An 18999-nucleotide genomic window follows, 5' to 3' on the forward strand; every position below is an offset into this window, starting at 1 on the left:
CTTCCATAGCGTCCTCCTTTGGTCTTTGATTATGTTTTTACCTGTCCTCCCTTGTTTCTTCTGTAGTAGATTAAGAAAGCCATTGCCCCCACTCTCCCCTCTTCTCTGTTGTTCTTTCCCTGGTTAGAAGAAAAAAAGTTACATTTTAATCTAGCTCAGTGGGGGATCTGGCTTTTGAGTGTTTCTCTTGCATTGTCAGGATCATGTTATTCCTGAAAGTAGCTGTGTCTTACCTGTCTGACAAAAGTGTCAAGGACAAACACAAACAGCTTCCATTCCATTACAACAATATTGTCTCAGCTGTAGCCCGTACGCCAAGTTAAACATTGAAAGATGAGGACCTCTCCACAGCTTTATTATTTTGTAACGGTTATATTCAGTGATACATCCAAACAAAGCATGATGAAATTAAGTATTGTCTTTTTTGTATGGTATTTGTGTAATGGGAAACATCTGAGGTGTGATTGATTCCTCTTCCTGCTTTTTGTCCTGGTCTCTCTTTCAGACTCTGTGAAAGAAAACTCTCAAGCTTTCTCCTCTTCCTCTACACTTCCCACCACAACCAGAGAGAGGCGAGAAACAGTCGCCCCTCTCTCCAAAAGCCTCTCCATCTCTATAGACACCAGGTAGGATTGTTAACACTATAAATTCAAAATATCCAACATCCAAAATTCATTCATTAAATATACATTTCAGTGGGCTTTTGTTGCATGGAAATGTATAATAATAATAATAAACTTCATTTATATAGCAACTTTCATGCTTGACGCAGCCCAAAGTGCCTTACGGCCCGTCCACACAGCGGCGTGCGTTGAAAGCTTCACCATTCACTTTGAATGGGGTGACGTCACTTTTCGCCGAACTGCATTGTGGGAAGCGAAGCAGAGCTTTGCTGGCGTGGCTCGCTGCAAATGTTGAGCAATGTTCAACTTTTGAAGCCTCGGCAGAAGCGTCAGCCAATCGAATCATATGCCAGTACAAGCTCTAGCCAATCAAACCGCTGCTTGTGTGTCAGGGGCGGGAGATTCATGTGATTGGTTGTTGGTCGAGTTTCAGACACGCCCGCCGGCAAGCTTCAACGCACGCCGCCGTGTGGACGGGCCGTTACAGAGTGACAGCAAATGAGGGAAATAATTAAAAACAAGGTATAAAACCAAGGTGAGGCGACACAGTGGAAGATGGGACTCTGTATTTTAGCCAAACAGACAGAGTTATATCACTGAACTATGAAACAATAAAACATGAACAGTTATACTACTCAAAAATGACAATTCCCCCAAATTATAAGCCAAATTAAAAACATAGGTTTTTAATTTACTTAAAAAAATTCCAATTGAGGTTGCTGTTCTCCACCTCAATTGGAATTTAGGGAAACACTGAATACTTCCACAGCTTTCCACAAAATGTCAGCGAGGTTCGTCTTCAGTCCCCAAATACTGAAGAACTCATTGGTGGAATACAGTAGCAAATCAAACTAAGCTTGCAATCATGCCCCCCATTGGAAACCTTATGAAACTTATTTTGCTCTGTACAGGAGGCTGAGTGATGCAGCAGGGGCGGACGCTGAGTGCAGTGTGACAGCTTGCACCAACAACTCATTGTCTAATGAAGGAACACCTGTCACTGCGAATCCCCCGCCAACCGAGCCGCCAATCACCACGCAGGGTGAGAAAGACAAGCCTACATCATTACTTGTCACACATAACATCGAGAATAACTCTGTGTATTGTGATGTTTTTTAAATGACATTGCTCCTGATTTGTGTCCCTGCAGATGTTGATGCTCCTCCTCTAATGAGCGACCTGTCAGCTGAGCTGCTGGGGCTGGATGTGGAGTCCTGGAGTCTGGCCGTCAGTAAGGAGTTCTGCAGGCCGCTCGACAGGCGCACCACGAAGCGACAGGATGTTATTTATGGTGTGACATTTCTTCCTAATACAGAATTTCATATACGCGTTATCCTCAGTGCATACTGTATATGTATTTTTAAAGATGATATTTTTACTGTTAGTCAAACCTAACAGGGTGGAGCTCTAGAATCACAACAGAGAGGACTTAATTGGAATTGATATAACATTGCATTAATACATAAGTACAAATGATGTACACTGTGGTTTAAGTTGGAAGCCCACAAAACGTTAGATTCATATTTATATATGTTTTTCCAGGATAATTGTTTGGAAATGATTTACTTAAAGTGGACCTATCATGCTATATTATAATAATATAGTGTAGGACCATACCTATATAAGGCATATTTATACTTTTTTTTTTTTCAAAATACCAAACAGATCATGCATTTTAGCCATGCCTCATTTCGCTCAATTTGCACTTTTTTAGATCTGTTTTAGCAAGGGCTGATTCAGTGAGAACAGCACCATCTACAGGCCTGGCATATGTACTACAGCGTCTCCAGCGCTTTCGAACTGCAATGGCCGTGGCTGTCTCCTCCTGATTGGTGGAGTTGGCCCAATAGCCGTAGCGCCACTTTCCTGACGTCAGGACAGTGTTCAAATCTGGATCAGTTTTTATCAGATCTGTTGCAGCCCCTTTTTTAGAGATTTGGGTATGGAGGAAAATAGAGAGGGTTGTGTTTTCTGACACTTGGTGAGTTCCCTGGAACACCGGGGACACATATTCATGTATAAAAGACGTACAAAAGTGCATTTTGCATGATAGGTCCCCTTTTACTTAAGCAATTATACTCAAATCATTAGTTTACATAAGTTATCCCATCATCACTCCGATACAGAGCTGATGCAGACCGAGCTGCACCACATCCAGACGCTGACGGTCATGTCCGAGGTGTTCAGGAGAGGCATGCTGGAGGAGCTGCAGCTGGACCTGGACTGTGTGGCCCGGATCTTTCCCTGCCTGGACCCCCTGCTGCTTTTTCACAAAAACCTCTTCGGAGCCCTGCAGGAACGCAGACAAGCTGCAACGCAACCTGAGAACCCCCGAAATTACCTCATCCATCACATTGGAGATATTCTGCTTCAGCAGGTTGGTCAAGATGGATTCATGTACTTTAACACATGCAGATTAGTTTCTAAAGTGAACCTCTTATGAACTCTCTCTCAGTTCTCAGATGAAAACGCTGAGAAGATGAAGCAGGTGTACGGAGAGTTCTGCAGCCATCACACCGATGCCGTCAATGTTTTCAAAGAGCTGCAGCAGCAAAGCAAAAAACTGCAAAACTTTGTCAAAGTAAGCTCCTGCGTTCAGGCCTCTTGTGCTTTAAAAAAGGAGAGGAAAGTGAAATGTCTTGATTGCGAATGTACTCATTTTGTGTTAACCTCTCTGCTCACAGCAACAGAGCAATAACACTCTGGTCCGGCGGAGAGAGGTGCCAGAATTTATCCTGCTGGTCACTCAGCGCATCACCAAGTACCCTGTCCTGCTGGAGAGGATATTACATTACACTCAGGGTACGTCAGCTCTACTTTGTCCTTCACAAAACCAACACATGTGCAACTCTTACATTGTTTTTCTCTTGCAGAGGAAAGTGTCTCAAAATCCAAGTATTTGCTGTAACAATGCATATTTCAGGCCAGTCCAGAAGTAGTTTTGCTTGACAATGACCACTGTCAAAGTATCATTCTGCAAAAAGGGAGGGTTTTCTGCATATCAGATTGTGCTGGATGATGTCGCTGTTTTTAAAAGCCTGCTTGAGAGATATTTTCTTTCCATGACAAAATGAATATATGAAACAATCCTATCTGTATAATATTTGATATATAATCAGAGAGCTTACCTCTACCGAACCAACACAGTCTCACGGCATTTCGTGTTATAGTCATGAAATTAATCTATTGATTCGTGTTCACCAAAACGATTTCGCCATTTTTTTCGTGTCACACAGAACGATTTTAAAAGCAATAATAATAACAAATTAGAAGGAAAAAGACATTTAAAAAAAATACAGATTTAAGTATTCTGACACAGAACGATTTTAGAAGCAATGTATTTATATTGGTAGTATGTTTCGTGCCTGCACCAAATAATAACAAATTAGAAGGAAAAAAAGATGACATAAAATACAGATTTCAGTATTCTGAGGCTCTGAGCCATTTCTTTTCCTCACTGACGGCAAAAAAACTCAGACATTATACAATTTAAAATAAAAGGGATAGGGTTAGGCTTAGGGTAAGCTATTGAGTAAGAACATGTTTTTATGAACCACACAGCTTCTGGTTTTCCAAGACCCGACCGGACAAAAAGACGTGTTGCAGGCACGAAACATACTACCAATAGAAATACATTGCATTTAAAATCGTTCTGTGTGACACGAAAAAAAGGTGAAAATCGTGTTGGTGAACACGAATCAATAGATTAAATTAATTTCGTGACTAATAACACGAAATGCCGTGAGACTGGGTTGACCGAACACTTCTCTATATATACCTATGCTTTGTGAGAACTATATAAAGAGCCTCAATGACCTATTTGACCTTCTGCCTCTTTGAACAACTGTATTTTGTACAGGGTAACATATGATTTTAATGTGACCCTTCCATTAACTCTTTCTCAGAGGGAGGTCAGGAGCACTCTGACCTGTCAAGGGCCCTGGCTCAGATCCGCGACATCATCGCTGCGGTGGACCTCACAGTGAATAAGTATGAAAGGTGTCAGGAGATGCAGGAAGTGCTGGCCCGGCTGGAGAACAAGAGCTTCGCCAAGCTAAAGAACGACAAGGTGTTTCGCAAACAGGATCTGCATAGCAAACACAGGGAGCTGCATTATAAAGGGCTGGTCTTCTGGAAGACTGCCACCGGGCGTCTGAAAGGTGTGTATGAGATCATCTGTGCCACAAAATCGTCTTAGTTTAACAGACAACCATCCTTCATTTATTTCTACTTTTCTGTTTTCAGATACTTTGGCTCTGCTGCTCACAGACGTTCTGGTTTTCCTTCAAGAGAAAGATCAACGTTTGGTATTTGCTGCCGTGGTAAGCCGTGACTTGTTGAACTATTTGAAATGAAAAACATTATCCTGCTGCCTATAGAGTTCTGTTCCTCCATTTACCGTCTTCATGGTTTTATCTGCTCTTTCAGGACCAGAAGCCTCCTGTAATCCCTTTGCAGAAGCTCATTGTTAGAGAAGTAGCCAATGAGGAGAGAGGAATGTTCCTCATCTCCGCCTCCTCAGTGGGACCAGAGATGTATGAAGTTCACACCACCACTAGAGACGAGAGGAATGCATGGATGAGACACATACGAAAAGCTGTAGAGAGGTGTGTGTGCGTGTGTGTACGTCAAGTCAAGTTTACAGTGTGTCTTTGTTCAGGTATGCACATTTTACTTAGAATGTCTGTGAGTGTGTGTCTGTGTGTGTTACTCATTATCTAACCTACTGGTTTATCTTGCAGTTGTCCTGAGGAAGAGGAGGAGGAAGAGCACAGTGCTGAGACAGAGGAGGCCCGGCGAGTGGCAGAAGTGAGAGTTCAAAAGATCACAAAGTTCCAAGGTGAAACTAAAGGACAAGGTGTCCTAATGCACATTTCATCTGTAACCTGTCTTCAAATATGAAACATGACATTGTTCTCTGATAGAACTATAGTGAAGTCCTAATCTCTGAGTTTGTTTTGTTTAGAAACCCTGTTGAGTCAGGACCAGCAGATCTGCAGCAGCCTGGAGGAGAAGTTGCAGCTTTATGCCGAGCTGACAGAGTTAACCCTGTGTTCACCAGAGCCTGTACTGCAGCGCCATCTTCTGGTTCAACCTGACGCTAACACTGAGCCGCAGGCCTCCTCACTGCTCACTGCTGCACTCAGGGAAGGTGAGAAAGCTGCTGTGGTGGTGCTAAATGAAGAGATCTGTCTAATGGTGCTGCTTAACGTGATTGCACCATTCACATAATGTATTTACAGTTAGGATAAATCTATTATGGTGAGCAGTAAAGTCCATATGAGGAAAACCTGCGTCAAACATCCAACACATCTAACATTGTTGAGTTTTTCTCCCCGCGTATTTCAGCCTAATTTGAGCTTTAATCCACTGAGTTAGAGAAAACTCCTGTGTTTACATGAGTTTATTTTAATCAAATGAGATGCAGAATTTCAAAGTATGTCAGTACTGCCTTTTAACAAACAGATAATTAACTTTTCTTTAATAAGAATTGTCTAATAGACCTCTTAACTTACAAATAATGATTCTGCATCATTATAACATTTGAGAAAACAACATAAAAGTGCTGAAAATTAATAAAAGTTTACTATAACACTATATTGTACACTGCAGGTTTATTTTATTGTCATTGTTGGTTAGCATTTGTTCACATTGAATAATCACACGTTTTTCTTCTGCTGCAGCGGAGAACCTGATCACTATGCTGCAGGCTCGTGACGGCCTTTCTGTAAAAAGTCAGAGCTCTCCGCTCCGAGGACCAGAGTGCTTCAGCTACAACAGCCATGGCAGCAGCATCCAGGAGTCTCCCTCTGAGCGTGAGTCTCACACTCACACCGTCATTCTGAAAGTCTTTTGAGACCACAAAGTTCTGACATTTATATGGATTTGTTATTGGATCATTTCTGCAGTTAATTTCTACTACTTCTTGTTCCATTGCTACAGCGGATTATCTGAGCACACTCAGTTTGAGCTCCACCTCTCTGGGATCAGACAGTGAGATGACGGGTCTGGACAACGCAGTGTGGAGCTCTGCTGTCGAGCTGAAAAAAGGAGACTCCAAAGGGACACTCTCAAAGGTTCAAATACCAAATAATAACCATGATAATACAATATATATGCATTATTGTGGCCCGGTAATAATACCGTTTTCTTTAGGTGTCAGAGAGCGTTCATGGTCTGACTCAGCTTCTCTACAGTCTGCAGGTGAGAAGACACACAGTTGTCAGTGACTGTAGCCGAATGCAAAAGTAAATATTTGGCCTTTTAAAGGACAGGATTATTAACTGGAGTGTGATCAGGTGTCTCCTCTTTGTGTTGGCAGGCTGCTGTTACCCTGCAGGACAGCTGCTGTGAAGTCCAGAAACTCCTTCTCCAGGAAGGAGAAAGACCTCAGCTTCGAACCCTCTCATCCCTCCAAAACAGTCTGGTATGAGTCACATTATATCCAGGTTAAAATAAATATCTTTACTACATGCACACTAGTGTATCAGTGTTTTTAAGAAGACCAGAATTGAGTTGTCTCTTTAACCCGTTTCTGATCTTTTCCAGGAGCAGAGAAGCATCGATAAAAAGAAAGAGGATGTAGAAAAGAAGGGTTTAGAGAGGAAGAAAGAAGAGGTGGATGAGGTAAAGAAACTGCATGTGAAGCTGAAACAGGAGCAGCAACGCTGGGACAAAGAGTGTCTGGTTCGAGAGAAACAACAAGTAAGCAATTAGCTCATGTTCTGAACTAGTACTAATCATTTGCAACACATATACTTGAATTTCTTTCATAAAATAAAACATGTTGGGTCATCAGAAATATTGCCAAGCCATGATAATCCCAATACATGTATGTGTGAGCCAATTTGTACTTTTCTTCCATCGAGCTGTCATTGGTTTTGTGTTTAGCTAGGTGCATTATTGAGAAGAATACAGACAAATAAGATCCTAGTAAGCTTCTAAAATGTTATAAGTTGACCCTTTAACCGTGCATAGCTAATAGTAGTAATGGTATGGCTGCTGTAATGGTACTGTATGAACTGAGAAAAGGACATAGCAGAACTCTGCACTGTTGTGAATGTGAATGTGTTCCCAGTGTGAGCAGGAGAGTGTGCTGGAGCAGCGGGAGCAGCAGTGCCTCCTGGAGGCCGAGCGGCTGCGCTGCGAGCGAGAGGAGCTGGAAACTCAGCTGCAGGAGTACCAGCAGAACCTGGACCGCCTGAGGGAGGGCCAGAGGAGCGTGGAGCGGGAGAAGGAGCAGATTGAAGCCCAGCAGAGGCAGCTGCAGAGGTGGAGACACACCCGCCAGAGCAGCCTGCCTGTCAGCATACCGCTGGACATATACAAGGTAAGAAAGGAACCTGGCCAATAGTGACAAAATAAAAAAAAACATCTTACTGCTGTATGTGGCACTTACTTTTAAAAGCTAATGAACCTCCATGATTCTTGCTATTTTGAGTTTGAATCTTCATTGCACTTGAAAGTCGCTTTGTATAAAAGGTAAATGATATGTAATGTAATGAAGTTGGGGGGGGTGGAAGAGGAGGATAAGTTGAATGGAAAGGAAAATTGTTTATGTAGATCCGAGCATTAATACCGCAACAAAGAAAATCCCTGTTAAGCAAAACATGCCACCTCAGAACGTCCATAACATTCATCTGTTTGCAACTTATATATATCAATATTCCAATTACTTGTATATAGACTATTCTGCACTATTTCTATTATATTCTATCTTCTTATTTTATTTACTTGCATTATTTTATCTGTTTTATTGTGTTGCACTGTGGGAGGAGCCTGTGACCTAAGATTTGAATTGTCATAACTACACTGTAGCTATGTCCAAATGACAATAAAAGCCTTGAAACTTGAATCTCATATTTCGTGTTGTTTTAAAGTCCCAGATGCCCAGCCACAGCCGCTCAGGCAGCCTGGATGGAAACAGCTCGGCGTTCCAGAACGAGGCGGTTTTACTGGCGTCCCTCCAGCAGAACCGCCTCCACCAGCCCCCCAACAACAACAACCAGCGCCTGCTCTCTGCGCCCAGAAGGAGCCAGGACATCCCTCTGCGCAGCTCCAGCTACACCGCCAACCTGGGCCTCAGTGCCAGCCTCTACAACAGCCTCAACACCCTGCTGAGCCAGGCCCACAGCAAACAGCCCGCGGAGGGTCTCGAATACCCCAACTACAGCAACCCACACGCGGTCCCCCGGCCCCTGAATGCCTCCATCCACCCCTTCAGCAGCAGGGTCACTGCACAGCCACAAACGACCAACAACAGTGAGTGTTTTCATATTCCTGCAGGTATATAGTAGACGGCAAAACAAAGACGTGCAGCTGTTTGTCACCGCCCCCCAGCAACATAGTATGTGTCCATCATAATGCTGTATCTCATCTCAGTTCCATAACCTCCCTCTTTCAGCAGACTTCAGCCAGTCGTTTGACAGACCATCCCCGGGTCCCTGGAGGTCAGAGGTCACAGGTCACAGACTTTATGAGGACGGCTACTCCTCGTCTCCCTCTCTTACCCCCCTCCTTCCCCCACAGGCCTACCTCTCTCTTGAAGGACAGAACGGAGAGGAGGGAGTCGAGGAGAACATTGTTTATCTCTGAGAAAGAGCAATGCAAGCTGCCTGAGCTAACTGGACCGGAAATAATATATCTGTTGCTTATATGTGTTTGTGTATACGTGTGCATTTGTTTTCAAAACCTGAATAATCAAACAAGGGAATAGTTGCGGGGAGGGAGTTTACACGGATACAGTATTTGTGCCTTGATCAGTGTATGGGGGTGGATATTAATTATTCTCTTCCTGTGTCATGAAACCATTGTGCCTTTTTGCAAACAAATTCTCCAGCTCTGATACTTGCACCCCACGTTTTTACTTCCACTATGATTCCTTTTAGTATCCGTTGAACTTCGTTGATGGAAGAGGTACATTTAGTGCCAACACTGGGACTTAAAGTACGAGGATATCAGGACAAAAGTATTGATGTTGTTTTCACATGAGCACTTAAAAAAAAGGAAATATTTGAAAAGCCAATCGAGCCCTTCCCCAAACTATAACAGAGTGCTATTATTTCTCAATATTTATAAGGGATTGTGAGCATCTTAAAGACATACAAGTAAACTGACATTATTGTATAAATAGTAAATATATGTATATTTTTATTGAAAAGCTACCTATGCACACTTTGTTTGAAGAATCATTTAAATTCTTCTTTTTTTTCTCACTTAAGTGCCAAAAATCTTGCTATCTAATACTGAAAGTGATGTATGTAAAAAATGGCTGTATGTTTTTTGTTCACCACCTTTTCTGATAATTTATTGTGTGTAAATTGCTTCATGCACTGTCAACGTTAATAATATTTTGGTTATGATACGTGTTCTCTTGTAATCGCTGTAATCAGAATTGTGTTGTGCCATATGGATATGCTATAAAACTGTGTCAAACATCTTTGTGTGTGTGTGTGCGTGCATTTTGCCTTGCCTAATACACTCCACGGCAACATCAGTGTAGCACACCTCTCATTGGTTCATTATTGCTTCATACTAAAAACCTGGTTGTATTGGAGGCTGGCTGCTGTTGACCATTGACCTGTGGGACTTCCAGTCAGTGTGTGTGCTGAACGGCAAGCATGGCACACTGTTTTTTCTTTAAACATTTCTGTATTGAAAGGTGTTTAAGTTTTATAATATATTTTATTGACCTGCTTGGATTGTATTTCATATTTTCTGAGGATCATAGTGGCTGCTGCTTCAACTCTGGTGAGTTTGATGTAAATCTCACATTGAAACTCCTCAAAATGTGATGTAATTTACATTTATTGTGTGTCAGTTGGGCAGACGCCAAGCCCGAGAATCACTCATCTGCAGGCTCTGGATGACCAGCAGCAGAGCCTCTTGGTAAACTGGATGGTGAACAACAGCAGCTTAGTGGGAGATATTTATGAGATCCAGATCGGCCGCACCGAGAACCACGATGTTATTTATAATGTGAGTACTAGTAGTCTGGGTTTTGTGTTATTAAAAAGCTCTATACTGTAGTTGCTTGGGACTATGATACTTATAACAGCATTTAGTGTGGGAATTTTTATAAATAATCAAATGCTCCTGTGAAATCCATGTACAATTCTTCCCTATTTTTGCTATTCTAGAAAAATCTGAGTATATTTTCTGTGGATCCAGTGGAATATGCATGGACATGGACCTCAGACGTGCCTCTGGGTTGTGTCGATCACTCAGTCAGGATACGACGATTCTATAATCAGTCTGTCCCGAGTCCCTGGAGCAACTGGAAAACAAACAATAGTAAGATGATGCTTTTGTCAGTTGTCAGTGTAAATGAGTTAAACAAAGTTTATAAATGGATTTAAATCTGGTTTCTTATGTGCACTTTCATCATCACATCGTATAAGTGAGTGTTCACTCAGTAAGAGTGTGGCTTTTTTTACTTCCCTTTTCACCAATCTTTATATCCGTGTTTCTCAACCGCAAATATCTGTCGCAATGCACAGTGGCAACATTATGTTCTGTTTTTTCTACACTGACACCCTCAGTGGCCCCAGAACATACCAGGGATTAAAGATCAAACTCCCCTGCTCATCTCTCTGTTCTGTGACCTGTAGGAACCCAGGCGAAGGATACTCCATGGATCTTCCCCAAGGATCGGGTGCTGAGAGAGAACTCCAGCGCCATGTTCTGCTGTGTTCCCCCCAGAGGAGTCAATATTACCAGCATGTCCTTCAATAAAAGCAAATACTCTCTTAGCGGCATTGGAGCGGGGGTCAAGGCAATCACTGTACACAACCTGAAGATCCCAACAGTGCGCTTCAAATACCTTTTAATCTCATGCAATTACACAATAGGCAGGCAGACGGATGTCTTGAACTTTATCAGTTGTAAGTCTGAAATGTTTTTATGTACTTTCTTCAAATATTTTTGTAATGTTTTGTCCAGATCACTTTTACATCAGTATGTGTCTCTTCACACATTGTAGTTCCTCCCCAGAAGCCCAGTAACATCAGCTGTGTGACCTCAGACATGACAAATGTCTCTTGCACCTGGGATTCAGGCAGAAAACGAGACGAGAACGACCACAACACGCAAACACGCACTCTTCACATAGAGTGAGTGTATCACAAATGTATTACTTTTTGCATTTTCTTCTTATCACTGCCATCTGACAAACCTGCATGTTGGAGTTCAGCTTGAGCAACACATTTCTATTTTACTCTGAGAAAAAGTAAATAAATCATAAAATGGCTCCTACTGCATACAGATGAAAAAGCAACCCTAAATATCAAAGAGCTTCAAAAGCCTCTTGTTGGATCCATTGTGCAGACAGGCTGAACACTCTAAACAAGATAATAAAGGCAGGAAAGGCTGTTTGTTCTCAAACAAGTCCTACAAAGAGTTCTGAAGGATGTCTTATTAGTCTCTTCCCATGCTCTTTTTTGTTGTTGAAAACACAGCAACTCAGACCAGCCTCCCATCAACTGTGAACAGTCGTCTTGTACTTTCCCCGCCATCCCTAACTTGAAGGAATACAACATCCGTGTGGTGGTGAAGGACCTGCTGGGAGAGGAGACGGAGAGCTACAGCTTCAACATCTCTGACAGAGGTCAGAGGCCACACAGGCATCTAAACAAAATACATACACACATTATGTTGTTGCTATTATCACTTGAAGATTAACCTCATCACACATGTTAATTCATGTGTGGTTTTTGTTGCCGTTAGTGTCACCTGTGGTGGAGTTGGAGAAAGTGAGCCTCGGGGCGACACACACCAACGTGTCCTGGATCGTACATGGGAACTTGACCCGACTGAACCTCCTCTGTCAGGTCACTGCAGACCCAGGAAGTGCCACCAAAGTGTGTTTAATGCTTAATCGTTTATATTGCAGGAATTCAATTGTTTTTTTTGCATTTTTTGTTTATCATTCTTTCTGTGTGTTTGTGACAGCTGAGGTGCAATAGTGTGAGTGGTCGATGCAAAGTCACACTGGAATATCTGTTACCTAACACCCCCTACTCTACTAGAGTGCGCTGCTCTGTGGACGGCCGGCTCTGGGGGGAATGGACCAAGCCCAGATCCTTCAAAACCTGTGAGTACTAAACATGTGTATAAGCAGGGTAGTGTGATGGTGTATACAAGGGTGTGGTTATGTCAAAGTGTTATTCAGTTAAGACAATGGTCAGCTGAGCAAATGATACAAGTCCCGCACATCAACAAGTTGGTTTAAGGCCGGGCAATAAACCCTTAGTTGTACAGTTTTAGCACTTACAATGACTGAACAAGTACTGGTTTGGAACGATTGTTCTTATAATAATAAAATATGCGGAAATAATTAAAAAAATACCCTTCCTAGTCACAGGTGGTGTTTAAATGCTTTGTTTTGCCTGTCCGAAAGCAAAAGATATTCAGTTGAATATAATAAAAAAAAGAGAAAAGCAGGAAATCTCCATATTTAAGAGATATTTTCAAACATTTTTGCATGCCAAATACTAACCATTCATTATTAAAATAGTTGGCATTTATTTTAATGCCGTAAACAAATAATCTTCATGTCTTCTCCTCAGATCCGTTGGTGACCTTGGATGTATGGAGGAGAATGAAGCAGCTGTCCGACCCAAACAGTCGTCAAGTTACTCTTCTGTGGACTCATGTGAGACGCTATGCTTGTCTATTATTCTCCAAACTTCTATTTTGGCATAACAGCACAGAATGTCTGGTTAAATCATAGGAAATAAATGTCACCACATGATGCATTTTTCAACTTTCACAGCCACTTTTGTTCTCAGGATGTTCCTAACTCAGCAGCCACGATCAAAGGTTTCATGGTTCAGTGGTCGCAGGGAAGTCTAAACTGGACTGAGCGGAAGGACAGTGGACAAACCCAGGCGCAGGTCTCCATTAATCTGGGACAGTATGACTTCACGGTCCGGGCTCTTCTCTACAGCGGCTCCGCCATCCCAGCTCACATCATCATCCCCCAGAGGGACATCGATGGTAAGCAGCGAGGACTCAGCTGAGATTTTCTTGGTTCATTGTTGGTGGAGTTTTCAACTTAACATTGTATGTAAATGTTTTTTTCTTAATCTTTTATCCTACCAACTTGAATCCCCACATGTATTGGGGTCCATGGGGAAGCAAATGTGCTGTTTATATGCAGTTCAATAGATAAAATAGAATACATAAATAACATATTTGCAACAGACACAGATTTCAGCATGACTTTTTTCACTTTTACACAATATGCAACTGTCACCATATATATTTTTTTTAGATTAGATAAAATGTTTTCTAATTCTGACTAATTTAATAAATAATAATGTTTTTAGAATCATTAAGTCAACACTTTACTTTTTTTGGACTCCCCAGTAGTCCTTTTATGTTAAATATGTCTGTAGGATGAAACCTATATTCCTTTTTGAATTTACCATCTCTTAAACTCTTCTTGCTTTAACACCACAGTCTGCCACAGTCTAAAAATGCATGTCTCTATCCAGAAATCCTCCCGGTAAAGAGGCGTTTGAGCAGCAGCCCTGCTGGTTTTAATCTGACCTGGGATGAGCTTGATGCAGTCACCTGTGGCTACACTGTGGAGTGGTGCATTCTGGGAAACGCTGTGCAATGGCTGAATGTGAAACAAGGAAACAAAACATTGTTCCTACCTGCCAGTAAGTCTCTGTGTTGGTATTTTCCTGCACATGCATCCTTCACGTGTTTTTCTAATTTTGTCATTGACGGTCACTTCTTTATTTTGCAGGCAATTTCAAAGCAGGTTGTAGGTATACATTTAATATCTATGCATGCACAGAAAATGGACACAGACTACTGGAAGTACAGAAGGGATACTCACAAGAGCTTAGTGAGTGTTATTACTGATTCATAAGTTGTTCTGGAAATCTGTCTCGTCTTGTGTTTATGTTGCTCTGAGGGTTTCTTTAGGAGGTTAATCAGGTGTTCTGTCATCTAGTACAAAAGTCTGAGGTCTGCTTTTAGAGCTGAGGTCTCAACAGACAAGTTTTGAGTGCATGCTTTCAAAATAAATAATTTAATAAAGCATGACAGCTAAATTTAACACGGATGTCCTTATCAGAAGACCTTCTCCAGATGTAATCTAAACACAAGATATCATGTTTCCTGTTCCTTTTCATTTCATAAACTAAAAAAGATATCAAATTGAAACTTTTGCAGCAGATTCTGACATCTTCACAACAATGCAGTTGTAACATGAAATGTCCTTCTAGATTCATGTATCATTTAGGAAGGTTAGTTATTGCTTCAAGTCAGCCGTTTTCATTCTAATGAACTTTATCTGTCTTCCTTCCTCAAAAAACTACTTTCATCAGAATCTGTACAGTCCCCGATTCTGGTTGAACCTGTTCAGAGTACTTCCTCATCTGTGACTCTGGAATGGAGTTACAATGAGGACGATCCGGCTCACACGGCATTCATCACTGGTTACCTGGTAACAGGACAAGAAGCAGGGACTGATACACCGCCAGGTCATGTTGCAAGTAAGTGTGGAGGAAAGCTTCAACTGTTCATAATTATTCATCCTGATCTGTTTCTGTGCTCAAAAAGAAAGCATGTAAAGTATGACTGATACATGAAACAAGGCATTTATGATGTGTGTACATCTAGATTTGTTCAACGTGTCTGTGGCAGACCCTCGGAGGAAGTCTGTGACCATAGAGGGTCTTCAGCAAGACCACAAATACCTTTTCTCTGTGAGCGCTCTCACTAAGGGGGGGCCTGGACAATCCACCAGTATTACAATCAGGACCAAAACCAACTGTGAGCTCCATAAGATCCGGTGCAATCCTGGATATACAACAATTCATTGATTTAACTATTGTCATTTCTCATTCAATCTTAAAAAGTTCTCAGATTCCATTACAAAGACTTGAATAAAACTTGAACTTGAACTGCTCATCCTTTCTCTCTCTTTGAAGACTCTGCTCACCTGGCCAAGATACTGACTCCCATGTTGTTACTGTTGGGCTGCATCATTGCACTGTGGCCTCAAAGAAAAATGTGAGTAGTTTGATCTTTTAACCTTCACCTAAATGTTAATCTCTAAATGGTAATACTGAATCTCTCCCTCTCTCTTCAATCTTCTAATGTTCTGTTTCTCTTCCAGTCTGAAGAGCGGGCTGAGAGAAATGTTTGCTTACCCGGCTGGTATGAACATAAAAACTCCTGAGTTAGACAGTTTCCTGCACGAGGTAAAGACACACCACTGAAATAGTCAAATCATGAGTATACAGAACTATTATTTATTCCCATGCATTGTTAATTTCATCAATACAGTTCCCAAATGGTCTATGAACAATTTATAATAGCTGACATTAACACATTTGAGTTGTAACACACACTCTAGTTTTGGATAAGGGCGAGTTTCTCATGTTAATTAATATGTTTGGACTGTCTTCGACCACTTTATGGGCGTAGTTATCTGACAATGGCAATTCAAATGTTACCCAGGGCAATTCAAGGCGTGAAAAGACTTCTGATTAACAGAAGCCATTTTAAACTTGGAGTCTGAATAGAAGTGAACACAGAAAGTTCCTTCGAAATTCTAATTGGAGCAAAATGCACAACAAAGCCACTACTTTACAGGCCGTAGTTAACCCATGTGTAACCCTTTTCAGAATCAGAATCTGAAATAGAAACAGGTTTAATACCAGGTAGGTTAACACATACGAGGAATTTGACTTGGTGTTGTGGTGCATACATAAAAATAGAAAGATAATTAAAAACACAGATAGAAAACTATTTGAAGAAAACCATAATAAACCATATAAAAATATAGTAAAATATAGCAGTATTTACATTGAATATGATTGAAATTGTAGAAATAGAATTGGAAAAAAATATGTGCAGTAATGAAAAACGAAATAATTATAAACATTGTGTACATTAAAGGGGACCTATCATGCAAAATGCACTTTTTAATGTCTTTTATACCTAAATATGTCCCCGGTGTGTCAGGGAACTCACAAAGTGTCAGAAAACAAAACTCTCTCTTTTCCTCCGTACCCAAATCTCTAAAAACGGGGGTACAATGCAGCTGATCCAGATTTGCGTCCGATATAACGTAATATCGGAAATGTGGACCTACAGTACAGCACTATCAGAAACGTTGCTATCAGAAACGTTGCTATCAGAAACGTTGCTATCAGAAACAATGCCCCACAGTTTTGGACGTAATATGGTCTTTGTTTACATTAGCAAGCATCGCTAACACTCAGAGCTAACCTGTACTGGAGAGAGCATGTGTAAAAAAGCAGGAAATAAAAAAAGGAACTCACCTTGTGGTAAACCCGCAAGAGAAAAGCATTTGAGCTCCATGCTGTTTCAGAAATAATCCTTGACAAGCTGCTCCTCTTTTCTTTTCTTTTGTTCAAGCTAAGGACCCCAAACCTGCAATTCTCTAACAGGGCTGAAATAGAAGGATATGAGGGATGTCTAAAATGCATGATCTGTTTGGTATTTTGAGCAAAACACATCATAGACATGTCTTTTATATATTTGTATATATCTGAGACCCATAATATATGCCTACAAATAGCATGATAGGTCACCTTTAATGTAATGCACACATTTTGCCTTACATCATAAAAATCCCCTCTGTTTGCACAGACTGGGGAGAGGCTGCAGGCTCTGAAGGTGGAGGAGTGCAGCAGCTGTGACATAGAGATCCTGAACAGCAGACCTCTTCTGAAGGAAACAGCTGCACTGAGAGACCCTGCACCCCTGAACGCACCGCCCTCTCCTGCTCCCATGAACGCACCGCCCTCTCCTGCTCCCCTGAACCCACCGCCCTCTCCTGCTCCCCTGAACGCACCGCCCTCTCCTGCTCCCCTGAACACACCGCCCTCTCCTGCTCCCCTGAACACACCGCCCTCTCCTGCTCCCCTGAACGCACCGCCCTCTCCTGCTCCCCTGAACCCACCGCCCTCTCCTGCTCCCCTGAACGCACCGCCCTCTCCTGCTCCCCTGAACACACCGCCCTCTCCTGCTCCCCTGAACACACCGCCCTCTCCTGCTCCCCTGAACGCACCGTCACCTCCTGCTCCCCTGAACGCACCGCCCTCTCCTGCTCCCCTGAACGCACCGCCCTCTCCTGCTCCCCTGAACGCACCGCCCTCTCCTGCTCCCCTGAACGCACCGCCCTCTCCTGCTCCCCTGAACACACCGCCCTCTCCTGCTTCCCAGTCCTCTGCTCCAATCACATCTCTCTCCAGTGTCCTGCTGGAAACAGGCTACTGTCCACAGTCAGTCACAGTGCTCAGAGACAGACCAGACGTCCAACAGATGACATGCATCAACAACAACACTTTTTATCACACCGTGGAGGAAGATTCATCTGAGGCACAACAACTCCTGTTCTCTGAAATCAAATCAAGCTTTGAGCCTTCTGGCAGTGTGCATGATTCGTGTAGTGTTATCTATGGTTATATTTCCAATAACACTTTATAAGTATGAAGTCAAAGACCAGGCCGTAAATGTCTGTCATATTTTTTCGAGGGTGTAAATACTATAACACGTTTATGTAAATATGAGGCTTTCTAATGACAATATTAATGCATATGTGCTTGTAAAGATGTATCTTGTCTTATGTAGAGCAGGAAACTCAGGAGGTTATATTTAAACAACTTGTGTTTTCTGCCGAAACTAAATGTAGAAGTCAAAGTAATACAGCAGCTAGAGATGTAATCTACAGGATGCAATGCACTGATAAGGCAGCATGTGCATCTTTCTTTAATTTGTATGGTATTATCAAAAGCAATGTTTTTTCATCTGCAATTTTAAAAACAGGTTTAGATCATCATCTATGAATGACCTTTTAAATATATGTTATGTATGATTGCCAGAGCTGATATAAATGTCAAAGTTGTGGCTAATATTTAAGTTTAGGTATAAATACTATAAGGTGTATTCGAGTAAATGAAATCCCAAATGATGCACCATAATTATAATTGGCTCATGCAGCTCCCATCCACCTGTGCAGCTAAATCTGAATTATTTGCCAATCTGTCCTAATGTTTTTTTTTAATTGATGCATTTGATATGATATTATCAGTTTCTTTTTATTTGTTAGTTACGGTATCTCTGCTTTGACTTTCCACGAAACACTCCTCCCAATTTCACCAAATCACATTCACATTCAATGACTTCATTTAGCTCCGCTCTGTAGTTTCTTTTTTAAGTAGCAGGACTGGTTCTGAACACCAGCGCCAGTCCTCTGCTCGGAGGCAGGCAGGTACTCAAGCAGCTGAAACACAAAGCACGTTAAGCTCGGTGGCTGCTGTATGAGCTGATGAAATAATCTGAGAAAAACTTTTCAAAAGGCTGAGTTTTCTGCAAAAATCTATTG

At 41.8% G+C, this 18999-nt stretch overlaps 2 protein-coding genes across 4 annotated transcripts in view; both read left to right on the forward strand.

The window, feature by feature from the left end:
• LOC117472653 (rho guanine nucleotide exchange factor 28-like) overlaps positions 1-10062 on the forward strand; it is a 33382-nt gene extending 23320 nt beyond the window's left edge. Inside the window, exons 19-37 of one of the 2 annotated variants that reach the window (XM_034117959.1) lie at positions 506-626; positions 1535-1665; positions 1774-1914; positions 2750-3000; positions 3079-3204; positions 3308-3425; positions 4529-4783; positions 4869-4945; positions 5052-5230; positions 5366-5463; positions 5590-5775; positions 6308-6439; positions 6567-6700; positions 6780-6827; positions 6946-7050; positions 7173-7328; positions 7702-7953; positions 8504-8885; positions 9031-10062. In XM_034117959.1, the coding sequence (XP_033973850.1) occupies positions 506-626; positions 1535-1665; positions 1774-1914; positions 2750-3000; positions 3079-3204; positions 3308-3425; positions 4529-4783; positions 4869-4945; positions 5052-5230; positions 5366-5463; positions 5590-5775; positions 6308-6439; positions 6567-6700; positions 6780-6827; positions 6946-7050; positions 7173-7328; positions 7702-7953; positions 8504-8885; positions 9031-9218 (3080 nt within the window). In that variant the 3' untranslated portion in view covers positions 9219-10062. Of the gene's footprint in view, positions 1-505; positions 627-1534; positions 1666-1773; positions 1915-2749; positions 3001-3078; positions 3205-3307; positions 3426-4528; positions 4784-4868; positions 4946-5051; positions 5231-5365; positions 5464-5589; positions 5776-6307; positions 6440-6566; positions 6701-6779; positions 6828-6945; positions 7051-7172; positions 7329-7701; positions 7954-8503; positions 8886-9027 lie in introns of both variants that reach the window. The other variant, XM_034117960.1, reaches the window with a different exon arrangement.
• A 131-nt stretch (positions 10063-10193) lies between these two features.
• osmr (oncostatin M receptor) lies at positions 10194-18698 on the forward strand. Of its 2 annotated transcripts, XM_034117961.1 has the most exons (17): positions 10194-10373; positions 10444-10601; positions 10763-10916; positions 11234-11506; positions 11605-11734; positions 12080-12228; positions 12348-12481; positions 12573-12714; positions 13190-13275; positions 13412-13619; positions 14120-14290; positions 14380-14481; positions 14966-15133; positions 15261-15413; positions 15572-15653; positions 15760-15844; positions 17262-18698. In XM_034117961.1, the coding sequence occupies exons 1-17, from the start codon at positions 10244-10246 to the stop codon at positions 18099-18101; spliced, it is 3165 nt and encodes a 1054-aa protein (XP_033973852.1). In that variant the 5' UTR covers positions 10194-10243; the 3' UTR covers positions 18102-18698. The 2 variants fall into 2 exon arrangements, with proteins under 2 accessions (XP_033973852.1, XP_033973853.1); XM_034117962.1 differs by lacking the exon at positions 10194-10373 and having other exon boundaries at positions 10553-10601; positions 10794-10916.
• The last annotated feature ends 301 nt before the right edge of the window (positions 18699-18999 follow it).

This window comes from Trematomus bernacchii, unplaced genomic scaffold (assembly GCF_902827165.1).
Source record: "Trematomus bernacchii unplaced genomic scaffold, fTreBer1.1, whole genome shotgun sequence".
In the NCBI taxonomy this organism is placed as follows: domain Eukaryota; kingdom Metazoa; phylum Chordata; class Actinopteri; order Perciformes; family Nototheniidae; genus Trematomus; species Trematomus bernacchii.

Excerpts from the sequence above, each read along its gene's own strand:
- osmr (XM_034117961.1), top strand. The coding sequence starts at position 10,244 with ATGGCACACTGTTTTTTCTTTAAACATTTCTGTATTGAAAGGTGTTTA. Across the intron at positions 11,735-12,079 it reads ACACGCACTCTTCACATAGA|CAACTCAGACCAGCCTCCCA; the intron begins GTGAGTGTATCA and ends TTGAAAACACAG. Across the intron at positions 12,482-12,572 it reads ACCCAGGAAGTGCCACCAAA|CTGAGGTGCAATAGTGTGAG; the intron begins GTGTGTTTAATG and ends TGTTTGTGACAG.